General features: G+C 35.8%; 1 protein-coding gene across 3 annotated transcripts in view; it reads right to left on the bottom strand.

The window, feature by feature from the left end:
- AGL (amylo-alpha-1,6-glucosidase and 4-alpha-glucanotransferase) overlaps window positions 1-21,893 on the bottom strand; it is a 33,916-nt gene that overhangs the window by 11,862 nt on the left and 161 nt on the right. The window contains exons 1-24 of one of the 3 annotated variants that reach the window (XM_027462595.3): window positions 21,649-21,824; window positions 21,423-21,551; window positions 18,769-18,979; window positions 17,717-17,883; window positions 17,058-17,261; window positions 13,617-13,798; window positions 13,284-13,395; window positions 12,723-12,843; window positions 12,442-12,544; window positions 12,254-12,351; window positions 11,586-11,725; window positions 10,199-10,386; window positions 9,016-9,139; window positions 7,807-7,970; window positions 7,128-7,229; window positions 6,701-6,853; window positions 6,468-6,618; window positions 5,388-5,512; window positions 5,167-5,279; window positions 4,907-5,041; window positions 4,256-4,386; window positions 3,512-3,648; window positions 1,604-1,737; window positions 215-390 (exon numbers count right to left, since the gene is read on the bottom strand). In XM_027462595.3, coding sequence (XP_027318396.1) covers window positions 215-390; window positions 1,604-1,737; window positions 3,512-3,648; window positions 4,256-4,386; window positions 4,907-5,041; window positions 5,167-5,279; window positions 5,388-5,512; window positions 6,468-6,618; window positions 6,701-6,853; window positions 7,128-7,229; window positions 7,807-7,970; window positions 9,016-9,139; window positions 10,199-10,386; window positions 11,586-11,725; window positions 12,254-12,351; window positions 12,442-12,544; window positions 12,723-12,843; window positions 13,284-13,395; window positions 13,617-13,798; window positions 17,058-17,261; window positions 17,717-17,883; window positions 18,769-18,979; window positions 21,423-21,504 — 3,253 coding nt within the window. In that variant the 5' untranslated portion in view covers window positions 21,505-21,551; window positions 21,649-21,824. Of the gene's footprint in view, window positions 1-214; window positions 391-1,603; window positions 1,738-3,511; window positions 3,649-4,255; window positions 4,387-4,906; window positions 5,042-5,166; window positions 5,280-5,387; window positions 5,513-6,467; window positions 6,619-6,700; window positions 6,854-7,127; window positions 7,230-7,806; window positions 7,971-8,536; window positions 8,661-9,015; window positions 9,140-10,198; window positions 10,387-11,585; window positions 11,726-12,253; window positions 12,352-12,441; window positions 12,545-12,722; window positions 12,844-13,283; window positions 13,396-13,616; window positions 13,799-17,057; window positions 17,262-17,716; window positions 17,884-18,768; window positions 18,980-21,422; window positions 21,552-21,648; window positions 21,825-21,893 lie in introns of those variants that run through there. The other 2 variants (XM_027462594.3, XM_027462596.3) reach the window with 2 other exon arrangements.

The raw sequence follows: 21,893 nt of genomic DNA, 5'->3' as shown, positions 1-21,893 counted from the left end.
CTAGATAAAACTGCCATACTTTTAAACAGTCAAACCTTTATCTGGAACACAAGTTAAAGCACAGGAGAGAAGTGAAGAAAAAAGCTACCTAAATTTTACATATGGATGCTGACATTTAGATCCCAAGCATAGTGGAGAAAACTTTAATAGTTTTTCAAAGCAATTTAACTGCTTTGTGAGGTTTTGTTTTGTTGTAAATGTTGTGTTCACTTACCAGCTGCCAAAGAAACACAACACTGTTCTTTCTCATTTGTAATCTCATTCAGTCTATAGGGAACATCATGTAAGGAAGGAGACAGATCGGGCAAACATGAGTATTTTCCTATCCCACACATCTGGATTGAGCCCAAGGAAAGGTGTTTAACAAATGTTGATCCGTTCTGCACAAAGCTGTAATTCAACATAATTAAAAACAAAAACAAAACCCTTTGCATTCAGCAACAGCAGTCTACGAAGTGTACCATTTTTCATTTACAGAAAAGTATAATAGATGTTATGCATAATGAATACGATGGACTAACAATGAGTTATTCTGAGTATTATGCATTAATTTTGCACATAAGCTTTACTTTGTATATCACTCTTTTTTCCAAAATAGGCGCCCAAAATTAGCCTTACATTTTTAATGTATTAATGCCGATGGGAGCATTTATGCTTTGCATACTTTTAGGGAAGATGGCAAAATAGTGAAATTGGTTTACTTACACAGATCTGAGACCTCAAAAGTATAAGAAAGCAAAAATATTTTATCATTTTTTTATTTAAATAAAAGCTTGTAAAACCTAGTCATCATTTTTAAAGACACATTTGTATATATATAAATTTATATATATATTCATGTAAAAATAATTCATTAAATCATTTAGCACATTGTCTAAAAATAATTAAACTTGCATTCTTGACCAGTTCATCTGCAAGTATTTTTTCATAAAATATACTATGTTCCACCATGCTATCACATCCATACCAAATTCTATGCCCATTTTAACATCTTTATTTTTACAAAATAATGGTGATTTAGAATACTCATAGCTAGAATAAAGCCTCCATTAAATCAACCTTCTTTCGCTTTCCAAGAAATAACACTGAAGTTCAAATAATTTCCAGAAGTAAGCAAAGTACTTAGATATGAAGGATATTTAAAGGTCTTATAGAAGAAACTGTCCTGATTTCAGCTAGGATAGAGTTAATTTTCCTCCTAGTGGCTGATACTGCACTGTTTTTTTTTTTTTTTTTAGGTTGAACAAAGCATCAACAACAAGTACACTCTCATATTTTCTTTTTCCTCCAGACTTTAAGGAAGCCTTGCAGTTTCACTAAGATCGTAGCAAGAAAGTTTCTGAAGCATTGCAGGGAAATTCTGGCTTAACATTTCATCCCCTACACAATGCCAGCAGTAGTTATAAATTCAAATCCAGGACAGACATTTGAACTCTCAAATTTCCCAGCCACTGCTATTAGAAGATTTATTTTTCACTACCCATTTCACCATTTTCCATTGGATAGCACAAATACGAAAATATTCTAATGACGTTCTCCAACAGATAAAACATAAAAGGTGCAGTTTATAGATAACTCTACATATCTGACATGCCAAGCATACCTAGACATCTGATGCCATCCCACATCCAGAAGCGTTGTGTATGCACCCACTAATATGGCATCAAAATAACATGGGATAAGGTAACGTGGAATTTTCTTTAAATAGATAAACATGGCCTTCAACCATTTACCAACCTATTAAAATATAATATTATTAGAAGCTGATAACACTTGATAACAACGGGGTTCAAAACCAGTGCTTTTAGGATGCATCTAGTTAAAATATTTATCACAGATTTTGAACAGATTATATTATATACCCAAATTATGCTTGTCCATCACACGGCTGATGCTATTGCCCATTACTAGTATCACCACTACCATGCAACCATTCATATTCAAGAAGCATTCCATGCTAGATATTTGTGGCAGAATTGCTGTATCCCCCTGCTCCAAAACTTCAGCCAAACTCTAAGAATGGTAGGGAAAAATTTTATATTGTTCAATGACAAATGGGCAAGAACAGCAATTACAGAAAGAAATTAGTTCTTGCAAATAGCACATTTCCACAAACAACACAAACAAGTTTTTAAAACTAAGAAGCAAAGGGAAGATGCAACTCAAAAGCTGTCACTATGACTCGAGCGTGGGAAGGAAGTTTCTCATTGATTAAAAAAAGACAAGACTGAAGAGGTGAAGCTTGAGACAAGGGACTGAAAAATTATCAAAGACTGAATAACGTGTGGCCACTCATGCAAATGGCTGCTGATCTGGGTCTGTGACTTTAGATTCTTGAGCTTCACCATCTTCATTTCATGACAAAGTAGTTGACACCTGAAGGTATTTTTCTTTCCTTGCAGTGCTTTTGAATGACAACCTACAGTAAAGTCACTACCACTAAAGACTGAAAACCTGCAGATGAAGACCATATAGATGAAGTACATGTCAATGTAGTACATAAAACACTATACTTTTAACATAGAAATTAGAGGGAAAATTACCTATGTAAACACTGAAATCGCAAAATTTAGTTTCACGAGACTTTGATATAGCTATTGCTACTTCATATTTTCTGCAGAACAGAAAGAAACACTGCAAATTAAGAACTCAAAAAAATATACAGACAAAATAAGCAACAATCTTGAAAGAGCACTGAGTCTGGCTACTATCAGACTAACTTGCTTTCATCAAGCTCCCATAACTGAAGTCAGAGTCATCATTCACTTCTGTACAACACTCAACATTCAATTACCCTTTCTTCTGCTTTTTATCAGTACACTTAGCTTCAGGAACAAAGCGAAGTAGGAATGTTACACTCTTTCTTATTAAATTCATCACTTTCATTACACCCAAATCATGTCTTTGTCTTGTGAAATGAATACAGAAATTGCCTTACAGGAAAGTGAAGTTATAAGAGTTATAAAACAGTTAACTTGAATCTTCATAAATTATAGAATAGTTTGGGTTGGACAGGACCTTAAGGATCATCTAGTTCCAACCCCCCTCCCATGAGGGGTTCCAACTCCTCTTCCACTCAACCAGGTTGCTCAAAGCCCTATTCCAGTCTTAAAATATTTCCAGGGATGGAGCAAATCCTGCTTTCTCAGTGCCTGGCTGTGCAATCTTACTGTAACTGTATCACAATCACATATGCCTCAGTGGTACTTAGGTCATCTTTTGAAAGTAGTCACTTAAATAATGGTTACTTCATTTTCATTTGAGCGGAAGGTAGTAAACAGAAGGAACCCTTCAGGCCCTAAATATTTTCCATCTCCCTTTTGCAACCTACTCTTAAATAGGATTAAGAAGAGGGAACAAAAACATATTAATGGTTTGATCTCCTAGAAGAAATTGCCTAGACAATAAATACTTTACAGACAGACTGAACTTAGAAACATCGTAATAATTGAAAAAGAAGCAAAGCAGTCATTTGAAATCCCCAAGTCACCAAATATATATTTTTACTTACTTCTGCACAGGCTCCAGTACGTGAAATCAGACGATTGCTGACATAATCAATCATCCAATCTCCAGATCTTAAATTATCACAAAACGGGTGGCCCAAATCATTCTTTGGTCTAATGTCTGCCATTACTGACATTAACCCTGCAGATACAAACCCAACTCAGTATAAAAGGACACATGATTACCCAGAGGAAAAGCTACAGTGCAACAACTATAACAACTGGCTTTAACTAGAATACTTTTCTTGATCTGCAGTGAGTTAGGATACAACTCACAGTTTCCTGAGAGTACATCCCAGACAGTCACAAAACACACTGTGAAATAAGTAGCATGATGGAATTTATATACCTGATAAATTAACAATGCTCCTCAGTTATCTGGTAATGCATATGGTTTAATAAATATTACTTCTCTCATTAGCTTCACATTATATGCGTTTTCCTTTTATTTATTTATTTTTATTTTTAATGACAGAGCACTGGTGTTAAAACATATACTGAAAATTAATTTTGCAACCCCTAGAAAAGGTTTTTTTTTTTAACTAGAAAAAGAAGTTCTTGTTTAATTATGTTGTGATGATTTGATTTCTTGGGGTATAACATCAATTAGCACAGTCAAGCAGAAACAACTTACTGTTTTTTATCCAAGCAGTAGCACTAACCATTAAACAGTACTAAGGTATGATCTAGATTGAGCTGCTCTATTTTACCCTTTCCATGACAGAAAGATGTAATGCTGAAACTATTACCTTGGAGGCCTGCATACTTCAACGGTGACCAGTTTGGTATATTGTAACAGCCTCCACCATCTTCTTGTTCTTCTGCCTCACACCTATACAGCACTTGATTTAGGTCAGCCAAACTTAATTTAGATGCAATTCTGAAATAAAGATGAAAAAATACAAACCCAAAAGCATCATTTGCATGGAAATACAGAGAGGATTTTCCAAACAATTCTAGTTGCAGACTTGCATTAAAGCAATTAAATACATAAAACTCCCTCACCACTTAGCCTTGAAAATTAAGAGCCTGAATTTTCAGATGTTCTGAGTAGTGCTGCTCAGTTGTTTTTGAGTCTATTTAGAACCACCATATTAAGAGGTTAAGCACAAACACTGGAACAATCATACTCCAACACTGACAAGCACTCCATGTTAGGAAGTCTACTTTAAGCAGCACTTATACAGAACATGAACAAAAGAGCCTGGGAACCTTTTAAGTATTAACCCTGTTTGGTCTTATGCATATAAAAGGAGTATCTCAGAATTTTTATAACAATCTGACAATCCAAATTTATCCATAGAAACAACAACAACAACAAATCCTTCTTTTAAATCTACAGACCTTTGCTCTTACTATATCTTTCTCAGTTCTACTTCAGAAACCTTAATAATACTTACGAAGAAAATAATGTTTTTAATATGGGTGCTGAATGATCATCAGGAAGACTTCCAGATTTAAAGTGAGGACTAAACTGGATCAGATGACTACGGAGTACACCAACAGCCTCTTGTGCCTTTGGATCAAGACTAACTCTGAAATATGAATGCATAATTTATAGGAATGTAGCACTTAAAGTAACTCTTCCTAAGTCTCAAAACAAAGAATCCTATCATTCTATTTTAACTAACACATCTATTTGGCAATTATCATAACGTACCTGAATACTATTACACTTCCTGGTGTTAAATTTTCAAATTCTATTTCTTGAACAAATTCATTTGGCCCTTTTATGGCAGTTCCAGCTTGCTTTATAATTTTACTGTCTTTAATCTTAGAAGAGAAAACATATTTGCAACTGAAATTCAATATATTTTCTAATATAAAAAATCACAAATGACAACATATTACATCAGAACATGGGTGAATAAGGCTAATTACCTGAATGTGCTCTCTGAGTTCCACTGTGAAGTTAGGCAATCCATTTATAAAACGTTCATCTTTTTTGTAAGGATTAGTATTTCTCTCAATGGTTCTAGCCTCAAGTACTACTTCTTCAATTTTCCCTATGAAAAGTTAAATTATGTTGTAGCTGTTAATACAGATTCTTTTGCAAACATGAAGCAAATCCTAAAACTAAAGAAATAACTATGTAAAATGCAACTCTGGGTTGTACAACTGAAGAATAACAAGGTGACAAAACATGTGAGTAAGTGCTATAAATCATATGAGCATTCATTACACATTCATCATCTGGTTTGTATTTAAAACTGCAATTTTGTTCTTCTATAATAAATTAACCATTAAATCAATCACCAATTACAGCCTGCCTTTTACTGGTCAGCTCTAGTTAGTTTGTTTCTAGTTAGTTTCCTTATTATCTTTTAGGAGACTTTGTATCAGATTAGTTTCTAAACTGCAGATGGTGTATTTTCAGAGTGTAAAAACTTTGATTAATATTCAAATAATTTCCTCTGTTCTCTAAATAATCTACAAACTAAGGTGTATAAGTCCTGTAGACACTTTTGCATGGTCTTCGCATACAAATGTGACTGACTTAAACACACATACACAGACCTGGATAACACACAAAAAAGCCAGTATGGAAAGCTGCTCTTCAGAAATATGAGATTTGGGCTTTTTTTTTTTTTTTTTAAATCAGTGTAACACTTTACAAATTGCAATTTCCTCCCCTTGCCCTGTAAAACTAATCACCTTCTTCTCACTTCTTCTGTAAAACTAATCACCTGTTAACTAGTTCTTACCATTTCACAAACACATGCACATGGCAAACTTACAGCAGAAAGTGTACTCAGTAAGTATGCCTTTGAAAACCCTAAGCAAGTTTCTTACTGTTTAACCACTTTTAGAGCATACATTTTAGTACATACATAAGAAATATTACATACTGAAAATTCTCATATTGATTTCACACACTCAAGGTTAGAAAATATAGAATTAGAATGACTTGATTTTTTATTTTTTGTATAACTGTCATCCCTTGAAAAGGGATCTGATTACCTGGGATACACATTTCAGGCACTTCTTTACTGTAGAAGGAAGTCTTTGGATCTCTGAAAGCAGTTCTACTTACAGCCACAACAGACTGGTGTGTATTAGGGCAATGTCTTGTCACTGCCACTATATCTTCATCAACTTGATCTACATACACCTAGAAAAGGCATATCATTACAAAACTGTGCTCACTCAGAAAATAAATATAGAAAAGTCCCAATGTTACCCTCATATCTTGCCTGATTAAAGCCTTTAGCTCCCAGCTCCTGATGCAGCCTGTTTATGGCCAGCCTTCCTGCTAGAATTCCCGTTTGGAAATTAACTTCACCAGAAGTCAGGTGTGCTGCTGGATTCCATGTTGAATAAAATCTCTCTTCGGATACTACGGATATCTGTAAAGATATTAATATTTCAGCAAATATCAGCCACTCTGAAAAAAGAACTGCAGGTTCAACTATACAATGAAATTGGATGATCTTAAGTAATGCTAGCTAGTAAACTGCTTGGTAATCAAAAAAATCAAAACAAAACACCAAACCCACCATCAAATACAACACCACCACCACAAAACCAAACAAAATAATTACCCTCCCTCCTCCCCAAATATTAAAAAAATATATCATAGGGCAAGAACCAAGTAATTTTGGAATTAAACTAAACACAGACCTGGTGTGGTACAAGTTCATCATAACCTTTGGTGCTACCTGTAGCACAGCATGCCATGGAAACAATCATTGCACTGGGAAGAGCATCATATGCAGATCGGTGCTAGGTTAAAAAATAAATAGGTAGAAAATGAATTAAATCCATAATTCATCCCTCCCAATTCACCAGACGTAGGATACACTCAGTTTAACAGAGGAAACAATTCCTATCATAATTTTCTTAATCATAATTTTCGCGATTACAATAGATTTACTGAAAAAAATTGCTACAAATACAGTACAAAAGCAATTTAAGAGTACCCCTCAAAAACCCACTCCAGTTCACACTGCTATCTTTCTCATCCTCTCCTGTAAAATGGGATCGTAGGAGAATGGATGATGAATAAGAGACAGAACTGCTTACAGCAGTTCTGCTTACAGCAGCTGGAATGAAAAAGTCAAAAAAGCTCATTAAATAGCTTTGTATACCTTTTCCTTTAAAGGACAAAGCCTTGAAATTCAGTGGAACTTGTTATAAAATGCTATTCATTCGATAAAAACTTGATCTGAAACAACATTTTTCCTACATATCACCCAGACAAAAAAAAAAAAAGCATCCAGTCTGCATCAAGCCCTCCCAAGGTTCAGAAACATCAATGTAGAAAAGATTAAACAAACTGGTTTCCAGTTTAAATGCTCACCTGGATCGGACACTCATTATCATGTGTAATATCCATGAACAGTGCATGAGCAATAGCTGGCATCAGGGGTCTCAAACGTGGCTGAACAAAAGAGCCAACAGGTTCACCTCCAAAACGATAAACTAACCTTCCCTCCTCATGGCTATTATAAGCTGTCATTGCCTCTAAAGAAGAAAATAGGTAAGTGTTTGCATAAGAATAACCATCATATATTACAGCATGCACAGAGATGTTAATGCAGCATTTTACGTTTGTTATTTTGGTGTGTTCAATCATAAAAAAAAAAATCACAGTAAAACTTTAATCTCCAATGTAGATACCCAACTTTGAAATATTCTGTTTGCTATAATATGGGAAGGTAGGGAAGGAAGAAGAAAAAAAAAACAACACAAAAATCTGCAATGGCTTCCCCAGTGGACTTAAGAAATTCATGCAACAAAAATCAGACACAATGCAGCACTTGCATAGCAGAGCTGTGCTACAGCTTTTTCTTCTCTCACTAGAACACAAGTGAAACCTTCTGTAAATTAATATAGGATGTTTTTTCTTGATTTACAGCTAGTACTGTATTTTTTGCTGAGTATCAGAAAGCCACAATACAACAACTGTGCTTCTTATCACGTTGAGTACGAAATCAAAAGTGCATAATCCAGAAGCAAACATTTCTTTGGAAAAAGTACATCCTCTATAATCTCTGGTTGGAAAGACACCACATATATCGCAAGCCTACCTCTTATTAAGGAGGTAATGCCCAGCCTATTCACAAAGATATTGTCCAGCTCCTCATTTCCTGTGAACAGTTCAGCCACTACAAACAAATCTGCTCGCAATTTTCTAGCTGTGTCCAGCATGTACTGCAAAAAGCACAGCCAAAAAAGCCACAGAAAAGGGAAAGGTAGACACAAAAGTGGATAAGTTTCAAAGCTAGGCAGGGATTGACAATAGGAAAATGCCATGCAGCAAGGACAAATAGAAAGCCAAAATTAAGGAATTAAAAAAAAGAGTTGAGTTACAGAGGACAACACAAACATAAACAAAAATCAAGAATTAGGATACAAGATAGCAATTAAATACAACACAAAGAAAAGATAATTGCATAAGCAAAGAACGTAAATACATAAGAAAAAAAAGCATACCAATGTTAGTGTCACATTAAAAACTCTGAACCATACATGACAATCCTTTATAACTTTCAACTGCTTATTGTACCTCTAATCAGGCTGGTAATTCCCAGGCGGTTGACAAAAACATTGTCAATGTACTCACTGCCCGTGAAGAGTTCAGCTATCACATAAAGATTAGGTCTGACTGATCTGGCTGTTGCTAGCATCTCCTATAGATCATAATACATATTTAATGGAAGTCATCCATTGTCAGCTACATATATGCAATAATTGATGTGAATCTTAACCAAACATAAATGAGTTCTTCACACATGCAGTTCATAAAAAATATTACTAACAGGTAGCATTCATAAAATTATGTTTTTATTTTATAGAATTATTCAGATAATCTACAGATCTCTATAAAAATCTTCTGAAGATTGTAAGCTAATTATAACTTTGTTTTTAAACAAAAATTTGACTCAAAATGCAAGAACAAAAGGTTGGATAAGAGACATATCTGTTAAAATAAGAAATTATTGCAGGGCTTTGGTTAAAGCTGTCAGGGTTACCATTCAAAAAATAGTAACAAGTGAAAGAATGGCAGAATTTTTGAAATTGGCTGCATTTAGGAGTCACTTACAGCTTTGGTGTGGATGCATAAACTGATTTAAGAAAGCTCTTCACAGATTTAGGGAACCTCTGTACCCAAGCTAGGACTTAGCACAGCTCAAATCTATATAGAGATATTTTACTAATTAAGTACAATTTCTGGATGTGGTCAGTTGTGAACTTATTGGGAAACAATAAGTGATAAATGTTAGCAATAATCCTGTCTGACTGAACTTTCTGTAAGTGTTCTTTACCAACTTTTAAATTCTGGAATGTAAAACACTTTCTGTTTATTTCATCAACAGCAAAACATACAGGAAAGTATCAGTGTTTGTTTGCCATCCAGGTCTTGGAAATTACCAAGTCTAGAGCTGACATACTAGATACTGGCAGTGATTGCACTTCAGTCCATAGATATACAACAGAAAATTTACCCATGCCCATCAGCATCTACAGGATCTCAGCTGAAATGGAGAATGGAGACATACAACAGCTATACCATTTTGCTAACTGTTCAAAGTAGCTGAAACCATACCTAAACATTGCCAGTCATGAAACTTGTATCAAGAAAATTCATTCACTCTGCCATGCCGATTCTACAGATTTTGTAGAAGCAGTGCAGAACTTTTGTCACAGTCAGAAGCTGCTTTATCGTAAATGTGTTTATTTTTGCGTACCTCAGCTACATGAATAGGTGTTGAGTGACAGTTGTCAAGACGAACGCCATGGAAATATTTGGCTGTGATTTCTGTGTATTTTTTCATATGTGCCCAGAGGTATGGGCAGTCTTCAGGTTTGTTCCCATAACGCAGTTTCACACTGTCTCCCCAGCATATAAGCTCCCTTCTCAAGTAAACATTTGAACCTGTAAGGGGAAAAAAATCACTCTAAGAGCTATAGGACAGAATGTGAACCAAAAAGAAGATGTGGCAATTCGTTTTCTACTTCTTAAGAGTAGGAGAATGCTATGATGATGAGTAAAAATTCTAATAACAGTATCAACTCAAAATCTTTATATAGAATAGAAAAAAAATAGAATAATATTTTTATAGAATAGAAAAATAGATCAGTTTGGACTCTGTGGAGAAAGACAGTTTTGTCCTCAGCTGGAATACTATCTAATCTCATTCCGCCCTCCCCCTCAAAAAAACTTTTTTTTTTTTAATTTTTAAGTACTAAGAGAAATTGGAAAAAAAGAATTAAACCCCAGAGAGTAACTCTAATATTTGACTATTACTTTGAAAACTGTCTACACACTCCTTCTGCACTGAAAAGAATCCAACAAAAAATTGGATTGGATAAGTAATCTTTATTTAATATACATGTATTTGAGGGTTTTGAAGAAAGCATACACTCTCATTCCCAAAAGAAGAGATTATCTGTGAGCTAATTCAGAAATTAATTATATAACTTTTTCTTTAGATAATAACTCCCAGCAATTTTACAATAGCATATCAATGCTATTTTCAACATGTTTCTACCTACACAGTTATGCTGACAGAGACTTCACTATGGTGCAGCTCCACATGTAGCTGAGGCAACCTACTTCAATGCTGACGCTGAAAGGAGAGCAGAGAGAGCCCTCTCTGCTGTCTCTTTCCCTGTCCCATCTCAACATCATCTCAGGTGCCCACCTTTCAACTGCCTGACATACACACACTGGACTTTTCAAGAAGCCAGGTTTTGCTCACTAATGCAGCAAAATGCCATTAATCTTTTTATCATACTAGTTTTCTGATGCCTTATGAAAATGCCAACAAGTAGTGGTGTTGGAACAGTGCAAGGTAAGCAACAATGACAGAAGTAGGGGAGGTCTCCCTTTCACTGACAGAAAGCTGATAATTTCCCTCTCATATCTTGTGACGCTGTATCTCAAATTCCAGTTTTTACAATTGACCTGAATGGGAAATAAAAGCACTATAAAGTGAGTATCTGCCTGCTATTCTGCTTTTTCAACTTCATAGGAAACTTCAACTTCATATGGGAAAATTAGACTAAATAAAATATTTGCTTCAGCTATAATATCAAAACATTTACAAAATGATTCAAAGTTCTTTTACAAACCTGGTTCTGCAAAGTTTCTAAGAGGATCATCGCCCATAACCCATCCATTATGGGCCATGAAATAGCAAGCTTTATCTGGGCGATGTATCATAGCTTCTTCTTCCTCCACAGTCATGTCTTTGAATGGGTAAGTAAAATACCTATGGAATTAACAAATAATTCAAAAAAGATACATAAACCAAAATTCATTGTCTTTGAAATTAAAATATCTGCTATGAACTGGCTTGTAGACAAAAGATTCAAAAAGTCAAACTATAAATGATGGTGAGTTTTCTATTTTGTATCATGTTTCGAAGGAGAAAGGACAGGTGCTGCCACTACCTTGGTGCCAGCTGGTAGTGTAAGACTATTGCCTCAACCCTTCAGATACATTAACGGCATCAAGTATATCAGACTTTACTAGTTCCACTCCTGCTCCATCTACAAGAGCAATTTGCACTATGTAAGGCTTCATTGTGCTCAGAGTATTATTTCAAGCTGCCTTAAGTCACATTCATTTAATAAAGAGTTATTATTATTGCTTTAAAAAATAGTTATCTCATTGATAAAGTGGCATTTATCTATGGGAAAGAAAATACAGTTGCACTTATGTTTATTTTTAATTAACTTTGAACTCACTTTCCCTGGATAGACTAATAGTTTTCAACAACAACAACAAAAAACGATACCTGGTAACTAAAGGATATTTTCTACTAATAGGACCCAGTTTAGGACCATGACCAGCCAGTCGTTCATAAACCACAGTCCCCGCAAGACAGTTGACTGCCTAGAAGTAATTAAATTATGCATTATTAGAATGCCTGAATATATTTGCAATTTAAAGCAATTCAACATTAAAAACCAGAAAGTATAAGACCTGCTCTTGATGGTGATGAATCTGTCTGTGTTGCTCAGCATTCAGTTCCTCAATCCTCTTGCGAAACCAGTTACAACACTCTTCTATTGCACCTGGTCCATTGCTTAGCAAGAAGATGCAAAGCAGAGAACAATTGAAATAATTTAGTTTTAAAACACATAATTAAAATGAATTAAAAAAAAAAAAGATTTTTTTTTTCAAAGATAGGAAAAAAGATATTTATTTGGTTTTGTAAATTTAACTTCACTTGCAATTTTAACTTCTGCTTAATCATACAGTACCTGTGCGGTATGAAGGTTGCCAATGCTATATTCATATCTACAGTACAGCCAAATCGTCTATACTCAGGGTCCTGAACTATCTGAAGATGTTGATTTGGATCAGATTTAGTGCTCATTTTGCCTGAGGACAAAATAGAAAACTATTCACAAAGTGAAAACAGAAATTACATTTAGAAGACAAACAACTTTTACATTTTGAGGACAAGTAAGATATGGGTAGACAAAAGGTTACAGAGGGGCGCAAAGGAAAAAAATATTAAAGATCTGACAGAGCTGGCTCCTCAAAAACATCTGTGCTCAGTTACAATATTGAATCCTGGCAAAAACAAACAAAAAAAGAATCTTTGTTATTTATTTCCCAGACTATGAAGCACAGTCTTCAAATGCTTTACCATTCCTCAGAACATTCTTGCATGCTCCTATCAGCATGGTAGATTTTTCATACCTCCCCAAAAATTGGATTATTTTTATTTTCCAGCTTTTTTTTTCAGGTTTACCTATAAGGTTTATTGAATTATAAATAAAGAGTCCACCTGTTCCAGCAACACACACTTTCTTTACCTTGAGTTAGAAGGGTTCTAAATTGTTCCACAGCTTTATTAACATCCACTTGGAAAAATTCCCACAGTTTAATTTTTGGATATATCTCTTCCCAAATTATTTTACGGACACACTGTAAAAATAAAAATTATGTTAGTTAACGTTCACAATTAATATAAACACACAAAAAAGCTAAGTGCTTAGTTCAGAAAAAAATAGTAAAATGAGGGATTATTTCAATAAATATATCTGCAAAATATATATTCTGTGCATTTCCACAACCTTAGAACTGTTCAAGGTTTATCCAGCTATTTACAATGTTCATTGCCATATACTTAATTCTCATTTACTTACATTCAGGTGGTGATCATTTTCAATCAACGGAGGGACCCCTTTATCAATACACTTTCCATCAGCCACCATACAGGTCAAGTGCCACAGAGCTCTATCTAAGACCCAAGCTGGCTTCAGGTGAGGGGAATTTACAAGGTTATAGCCACATTCTGGATGCATCCTGAGCCACTCACTGTTAGTAGCTTATTCAAGAAAGGCATGGGAAAAAAAAAAAAAAAAGTACACAAGCTGAATACTTAGTTGTTTTACACAAAAATCTTAACACCAAGAAGCTAAGGTACTATGTCATGAATCACACATTTCATTTTAAATGAAAATGGGTGTGATATTCTAATACAGACAATAATGTGCATACAACAGTAGGAGTAAATACATATAATGCAATGAGAACTTTAATTCTGGAAAAATAACAGCAACAAAAAAAGGTTTCAGTAGTTAATTTCTTTCCATTTTTCAGAACTGTCCCAAACACACAATTTAACTGAAAATAATTTCCATACATTCTTTTGAATGTAACAATTGAAAAACTTCACATACAAAAAAAAGCATAAAAAGAAAACTTCTGCTTAGGTTTTACAAGTGTTTTTTTAGAAATTGTTCTTCACAGAACACATCTTAACATTTACAAAAACAGAGAAAAATGAAGTAACATCTAACAGAAGAGAAAAAATATAACTTGTTATTATACTGGAAACAGTGAAATAGTAAATAACATGCCCAAAATTAGAGCAGAACAATTAAAAAAACAAGTCTGCTTAGTTCAATGTTCAAACTGAAAAGTGAAAGGTAAAGAAACTAGTGTAGTCTCTCACTCTATAGTATGAGTATAGTATAGCTCTTCTAAACACCCTACTACATATCTAAAGTCCATTATGACTATGGCAAAATTCCATGTTTACAAGGTCAAACCATTTGTGGAAGTTAAGAACTTCATGGTTTAAATGTCATAAACAACTATAAAGCACTTTACTTATTTTAAAGTTGCATATAGCAATAATAAACTCAGGCTGTTAAAGGCCATTCTAGGCCAACCAGATTGCTTTCCTTTCTCTCTCTCTCTCTTTTTATTTAAATGTATTCTTGCAGCAAGAACCGTGATTTACTACTCATATCCCTTCTGAAGGGAATAGCAGCCCCAAAAGTGAATATGCACCAAGTTACCAGGCAGGGTTTGCAAGTCTATCTATGATACTCCTACTAACATGCCAAAAGTACGTCTATGTTTAAGTTTAATGCATATTAGAAACTAACAGAGATGTTAACATCAAAAACTGTTTCCCACCATTCTCTACTATACAAGATTTCTCTGCTCCTTTCCAGTGTGTAAAAAAAAAAACACAAAACCAACAAACAAAAACAATCAAGAAAAACCAACACTTCATCTTAACCACCTCACATTTAAATTGAGCTGTCTGACTTTATGGCAGGAATGGTGGGGAAGCATCGCCATTTCATACAGTGGTCTCAGCTAGAAAGAAGAAACTCTAATGATACTGACCGCTGTAAGCTGAGGGCTCATGAGCTGTAAGTGTGAGCAGCGTTAGCAGATTTAGTGTGAGACAACACAGTGCTTTAGGTTTTATTGCAGATGTACTGTGGAATTAATAACCATGAGCCAGTATCCATAATCCACTCAAAATAACTGACTATGCATTTCACATCTTTTACATTCAAATGAGTCTGTGAAATATATATTACAATTAAATCATCCCAATATGCAGGAATTAACTGGTTTTAAATTAGAAGTTTCTGTTCAATGAAAATGCGAAACAGTCCAATTTCCATCTTATCAAGCTATACAAAATAAAAAGGAAAAACATTTAATAAGTTTTCTTATTATTAAAGCCCATAAAATATCTACCTTCACATGCAACACCATGACTTTAGCAGACATTTATCATTTATATGCATTTCTGCTTATGCTAAGTTTGGTATTTAACAAAGTTTGTAGCCAGTTGCAAATCAAGAGTTTTGATAATGAACAACCCCAAGGGAAAAAAAAACAGCATTCTTATTGCAAGTTTATAACTTTGAAAGCCGATAAACCCATCAAATACATCTTGATTAATGATTTAAGTCAGAATAATGATCACTTGAAGATGCTTGTAAACATCCTTTCACCACGGTATAACTTAAAAAATAGTTTACTCATCCATCCCTTGAAAATTAATTTGAGCTCTTGATATAACCAAATAAAATCCTTCTGCAAACATAGCCAAATATCAATGTGACTTTTTTCCTTATATTCTTGAGTATAATAATTAGACATAGATATTTCTGTGCATAAATACATTTTCCTTGGTAGCATGCAAATATATACTGTAAAAAGGTGACGGGATCTCAAGAACATATGATAAAGGAGATGGACTTTTAGTTGGTAAAGTGCAAGAACTGTTTATCTGCTGAGAATGTCGAAAAGCCAGCTTCCCTGAGACATATGGTCAATAACTACACTTAGGAGAGTAACATTTTAACAAATAGATAGGGCAAACAACTGGGCCCATATTACTTTGCAGATTGATTGGATAGGAGTGTTTGACAACAGTCAACACCAAAGAAAAAAGCAAATAACACTTGTAACTCATAGTAACTCTATGCAACCATTTTTGTTAGTGGTGATTTTGTTTTTTAAACCTCAGAGAACTGTGACATGAACATACACAGCCATTTGTTGTTTTCTCTGCCATATGTATACTAATTATTGTGATCTTCAGGATTACAGAATGATCAAAATAATCTCGTTATATAAATAATCAAGCTTATGTATAATGAAGTGTTATCATTTAAACTTCCTCAGTCATACTGAAAAAAGCCCACTGTCCCTCTGTACAGAAGGGACCACCTTTAGCTATGAACTGCAATTAGATGAAAAACCTTCAGTGCTTTGGCATATCTATGCTTAAAAAACAACACAAAAACAGAACAACACCTCACCACCACCACCGCTTCCCCCCAACACACACAGAGCTGTAACATTTCCTCCATTGCTTAATCCTAGCCTCTTGTCCCTATCCTGGTTGTTATCTGCATGTTAGAACCGAACTGAAGCAGCAATAAAAACAATCCTGTTTAACAAGAAAGTAGTCAGTTTATGTTCACCACATAAATTAATTATGCAGATTCCATTCATTTATGTGGGCGCTGCACACCACAGATCTTAAAAATAAACATGATATTATGAAAAATACAGATGCATACACAGTTTATTAATTCATCTCTGTGAAGGGCTCTATTCACTCAAGTTACAATACATCTCCATAACAGATGTAAAATAATTTTGTATCTGTTGTAATTAATGAAGAACTCTCCTAGACTTGAGAAACTCAAAACCAGAAAAACTAAGCTGCTTAAAAACACTATTTAAAGATGTATTAGAGGGGGAAAAGTTAAAGGAGATGATGAAATATAGGACCGATTTGATTGTTCACACAGAAATCATACCGGTATGATTGTAGACCACATCTGTGATGCAAAGCATATTCCATTCATTCTTCATTTTTTCCACAAGAGCTCCTATATCACTCCAAGTGCATTTTTTATTATGGCTTGAAAATTCAGGATTTACTTCTAACTGATCAGCCAGGGAATAACATGATCTAGACAGTCCAAGCTTCTGCAGTGGTGTAAAATGAATCATGTTGTAACCTATGTAATAAGAAACCATTTATTTAATAAGGAAATAGAATTTCAGTCAAAGCAGTTGATTGACAGAAGCATGAATTACAGGTATACCACATATCTAAACCTAGTGTCCGGAATATCCATTGTAAATTCAGCTTAATCTTCCCCTTAAAATTCTGCATAATATAAGTTTTAAAAATCATCCTGTCATTTCTACAAACTCCTGTATTTATCTGAAATCAACACAACAAAAGTAATTTCCTATTATCAGGAAATTCTGAATTTTTGCACTTCTGCAAATATCTAAATAATTTCACTGACTTAATCTGTTAATTAAATTTAATCTAGTGGAAAATACTTTATTTACAAACTAAAGGACAAATGAACTGTTTATACTGAAGCTCTTCAGTGCAACTTTGTTTTCTCATCTCAAGATGTAAAAAAAAGCATATATCCTTTAATATGTATATTGGCATTACCTGTTTCTTTTGCCACTTTGAGCCTATCTTCCCATTCATGAAATGGTCCCAGACACTTAGCGAGGAATGTCTGGAGTGTAACGCAATCCAAAGGTAACACATGGTTATCAGCTCCAACACGCAAAATAGGATCCACAACTATGTAACCTCCACCACTTTTCTCATTTCTAGAAGAAATCGATTTACATTTACATTGATTTACATAGTAGATGCACATTGTACTAGTCAGTTACAGAAGCAGAATCCAACAAGCAGAGCAATTTCAAATATACAGTACCTTAACAGGCTGGTTAGGGGGCTTGGGGGGAGAAAGGACTGCGGGGAACCTAATAGGAAACACTGAACAGATGCTCATCTACTAGGCACCATCTCTCTACTGCACTTAATGCCACTTGCTTACAAGAATACAACTAGGTTACAGAGCTTTAAACTCCACAAAAGTGATACCTTTGTTACCCTGGTTCCCCCTTTAAGAATACAGATGGTAACAAAGAAAACATAAGTGCCCACCTTTTACACAAAGGCCTCTATTTGGAACACTATCCTGAAAAAGAGACCTGAGCTAAAAAGAGACCTAAGCCTGAGGGAATTTAGCCAACAACTCCTATCTTCCAGGAGCTCAGAATACTAGGCCATTACAGTCATTCTCTTGTGTTGAAACAAAAGAGGAAGTATGTGAAATAAAGAATGACAGAACCTCTGTGCCAGAAAGATACATCTTTCAAGACACACCATCCCAGGTCAATGAAGAGAAAACATTTTACTTGAATATTTAGAATACTGATGATTTTGAAATCTTGTAAAAATGTCTTGCCTTTCCAACATACACAGAAAATTGATCATTGTTCTGTATATTCTGCAAAAGACTTTGCAGAAAGTCTTAGCCACAAAAGCTGTTGTCTTTCACTAGCAGATTCAGATAGATTCTATTTTTGCATTTGAAAGATGCAGGAGAAAATTATGTTTTTCTTCTTAAAAGTGATTTCTTCAGTTTAAAAACATAAACTAAGGGAGCAGACTGCATTTGGCTGTAAGTATAGTGCTTCACTTACCCAAGACTGAAATAGTATTGATATGATCCAGAAATTTGGAGATCTAACTTGCAATATTTGTCAGAGTCATCTTCTTTTCCTGTGGGATTGTGCCATGATAATGTCCTGAACTTGTGGCGATCAAATAATTCTCCAGAAGCTGGATAATTAGTGCACACGGTAACATGCTTGCCTTGAAGAGTTGGGCCCAATCGGAACTGTAGTTCAAACCCTCAAGGAAAAAAAAGAAACACAAAAACACGGGCATCTCATCAGGAGTACTAGATATTTCTACTCTGTAATAAAAAGTTATAATCTGGTATTATGTTAAGAAGAAAATATACCAATGTATCTGCCAAAACCTTTTGCCAAATAGTCATTTTTTCTCCCTATTTTCCCAACGTTTTTCCTTGCACACTTTATGTAAAGTCTTTTTGCCTTTACTTATATGGTACCTTTCCAATTTGTTCTGCTTCGGTATATAAACAGTCTAGGAAACAAAATACAGCAGAAGATCACAGTTATTAGACTACACATATTTTTATGCAGATTTTTATATGTAGTACTGTTAAAAAAAATCTAAAAGGTAAATCTTAAATTTACCGAGTCTATATATTAAGCTGATCCATGAAAATAGGAAAAAAAAAAAAAGAGGAACAAACTTGAAAACAAAATATTTCAAATCCATTCAAATCCGTTCTCCATTTAAAGTTCATTTAATCCTAAATTCTTTATGCTTTCAAGTGCAAAATGATGTATACTTGTGTGTAATCTACAGGGTACAGACTGTTAAACTGAGAGCTCAGCAAGTCAGAGAGCTTTGTATACGTGCTGCAGCTCACACACATCAGAAAGAGCAGTACTCAGACTAAAGATAGCCATGACAGAGAGAATACAATTAAGTTAAAAACACTAGGACCTAAAATTATTCTGTAGTTTGCTAAACTGGATATGAAGAAATCAGTGTTGTACAGAGGTTTCAGAATATGTTTTCACTTGCAGGTATGAGAGCCTCCATCACGTACCTGGCTAATTACAGAGCCCCTTCAAATGACTGAAAGAGGTCTAAGCACTTGCACAACGGCTTTTACTATGTTACATACCAGTCACGCAGCTGACTAGCTACTAGCCCTAACAGTCTACAAAATTAGAATTTTAAGCAAAAGAAACCCAAATATTTGTACAGAGACAAAATTATCAATACACCCCTAATTAATTATAAATTATATATATAAAAAAAATTGAACAGTGGCAAGTTCTAGCACCTTCAGTTGGAGGAAAAAAAAACACAAACACAAACAAACAACAACATAACACTCATACTTGCTCACGAAATAGAATCCCAGCAACTCTGATCTGATATTGATCAGGTCTCAATGTCTGAGTACATTTAAACAAAAGTCTCACCAAGCTTACAGCTTCTCTTATTAACATAATCACAATTACCCCAAAAGCTTTACATACAATAGTGGTTTTAGCATCTGAATGTCTGCCAGGTAAAACAAAGCTCATTTGATTAAAAAAATAAAAAAAATCCTTACATTAAAAAGTCATTTTAGGAAGGTTAACTACACTCTCAACAGTACTGTCCTGACATTTTATCACAGGGGTTACTAAAATTAGAGCACAGGGATATATGCCATCGATATCTTATTTCCTGTAACAGTTATACTGATATCAAGAATGCTGCACTCAAAATTAGCTATGCCCTCCCAGAGACATTTTGAACGTCTGATAGCCATGCATTTCTGTCCAACTCCTTCCAACAAAATTTACAGAACCGGGAGGAAGAGTTAATAATGGAGGTTAGGGTCAACTCTGCACTTATTCACTAATGGCATTTTTTTTAGATTACATTGCTAGAAAATTTTGAAATCAATACACTTGAAGAGAATTCTTATTCTCATGAACCTAAATCTTGCTCCTCTACTAAACCACTTTGATATTAGGTTCCTGTATCAACTCCATAAAGTAATAGAAAACAAAAAAGATTTATGAGCAATAAATATTGCTGCATTGTTAAAAATGATTTCTAAGCAGAGTGGCTTTAATTTCAGTCTGAATTTAATGGCCACCATAATAGTGGTCCGGTTCTGTTCTTTTGTTTTTGTTTTTTGGCAAACAGACTCAAGAACACTTTCAAAGAGAAACAACATCAAGTTCTTATTACTATGCAGGCAGAACACCAACATAGCGCCGCTATAAGGAATCTGACAGGCACGATAAGAAGATTTAGGAGGAGCTGGGGGATCCTGCATTCTGAAATGTCACCTCAGACTTTCCAAGAAGTTAGTGTCACCGTTATATTTCCAAGCTATTTTATTAAAGATGGGGTGTGTTGCATAACATGTTGCAGATTAGTACTTCAGAGTTTGACTTAAGAGGACTTTTTCAGGTCAGTACAGCACGGCCACACAGAGAGCAGCTCTGTCCTGTAAATAACGCCTCACACGAAGACTGCCGGCTCCCAGCCGCTGTTTTCTCGAGGTTTGCGAACCAGGCTGCACCTCAGAGCTCCGCAGTGGAAGCAACCGTACCAGAAACTGTTTCATACTAAAAGAATGGGAAAAACAAACCCAAACCGACAGCCCCCCCCCCACACACACAGCCGCGACCACAGGCTGCCCCCCTCCCTCTCGCTGCTGCCGAGCTGCCCTCAGCCGGCCGCGCCCCACCTTGCTCCAGCCTGAAGAGGGTCTTGTCCAGCTTCTCCATCTCGTTGAGGTGCAGCAGCCGCGTCTCCCTACCGCTCGGCATGGCTGCTGCCGGCTGCCTGCCGCTCCTCCGGCGGCGGGGGGCTGGCCCTGCCGGGGGGAACACACACACGAAGCCAACCCGTCAGCGGCGGCCCGGGGAGCAGGCGGCCGCTCGGGAGCGCCTCACGCCGCCGGTGCCGCTTACATCTTCCGCAGCCCCGGGGCGAGCGGGGATGGGGCGAGCGGGGAGGAGGAGCAGGGCGGCAGGGAGCCCTCAGCCCTCCCCCGGCCGGCGGCAGCAGCTCCGCGGGGCAGCTCCCGGCCCCGAGCCGCCCCCGGGAGGGGCGCGCCTGACACCTGTCACCCCGCCGCCCTGTCACTCTGCCATCCCGCCGCCCTGTCACTGTCACCCCGCCGCCCTCCTGCTCGCCCGCTGCCGCCGGGCCCCGT

This window comes from Anas platyrhynchos, chromosome 8 (assembly GCF_047663525.1).
Source record: "Anas platyrhynchos isolate ZD024472 breed Pekin duck chromosome 8, IASCAAS_PekinDuck_T2T, whole genome shotgun sequence".
In the NCBI taxonomy this organism is placed as follows: Eukaryota; Metazoa; Chordata; class Aves; order Anseriformes; family Anatidae; genus Anas; species Anas platyrhynchos.
Note: the sequence above shows the minus strand (reverse complement) of the source record. Positions and strands in the feature narration are given on the sequence as shown.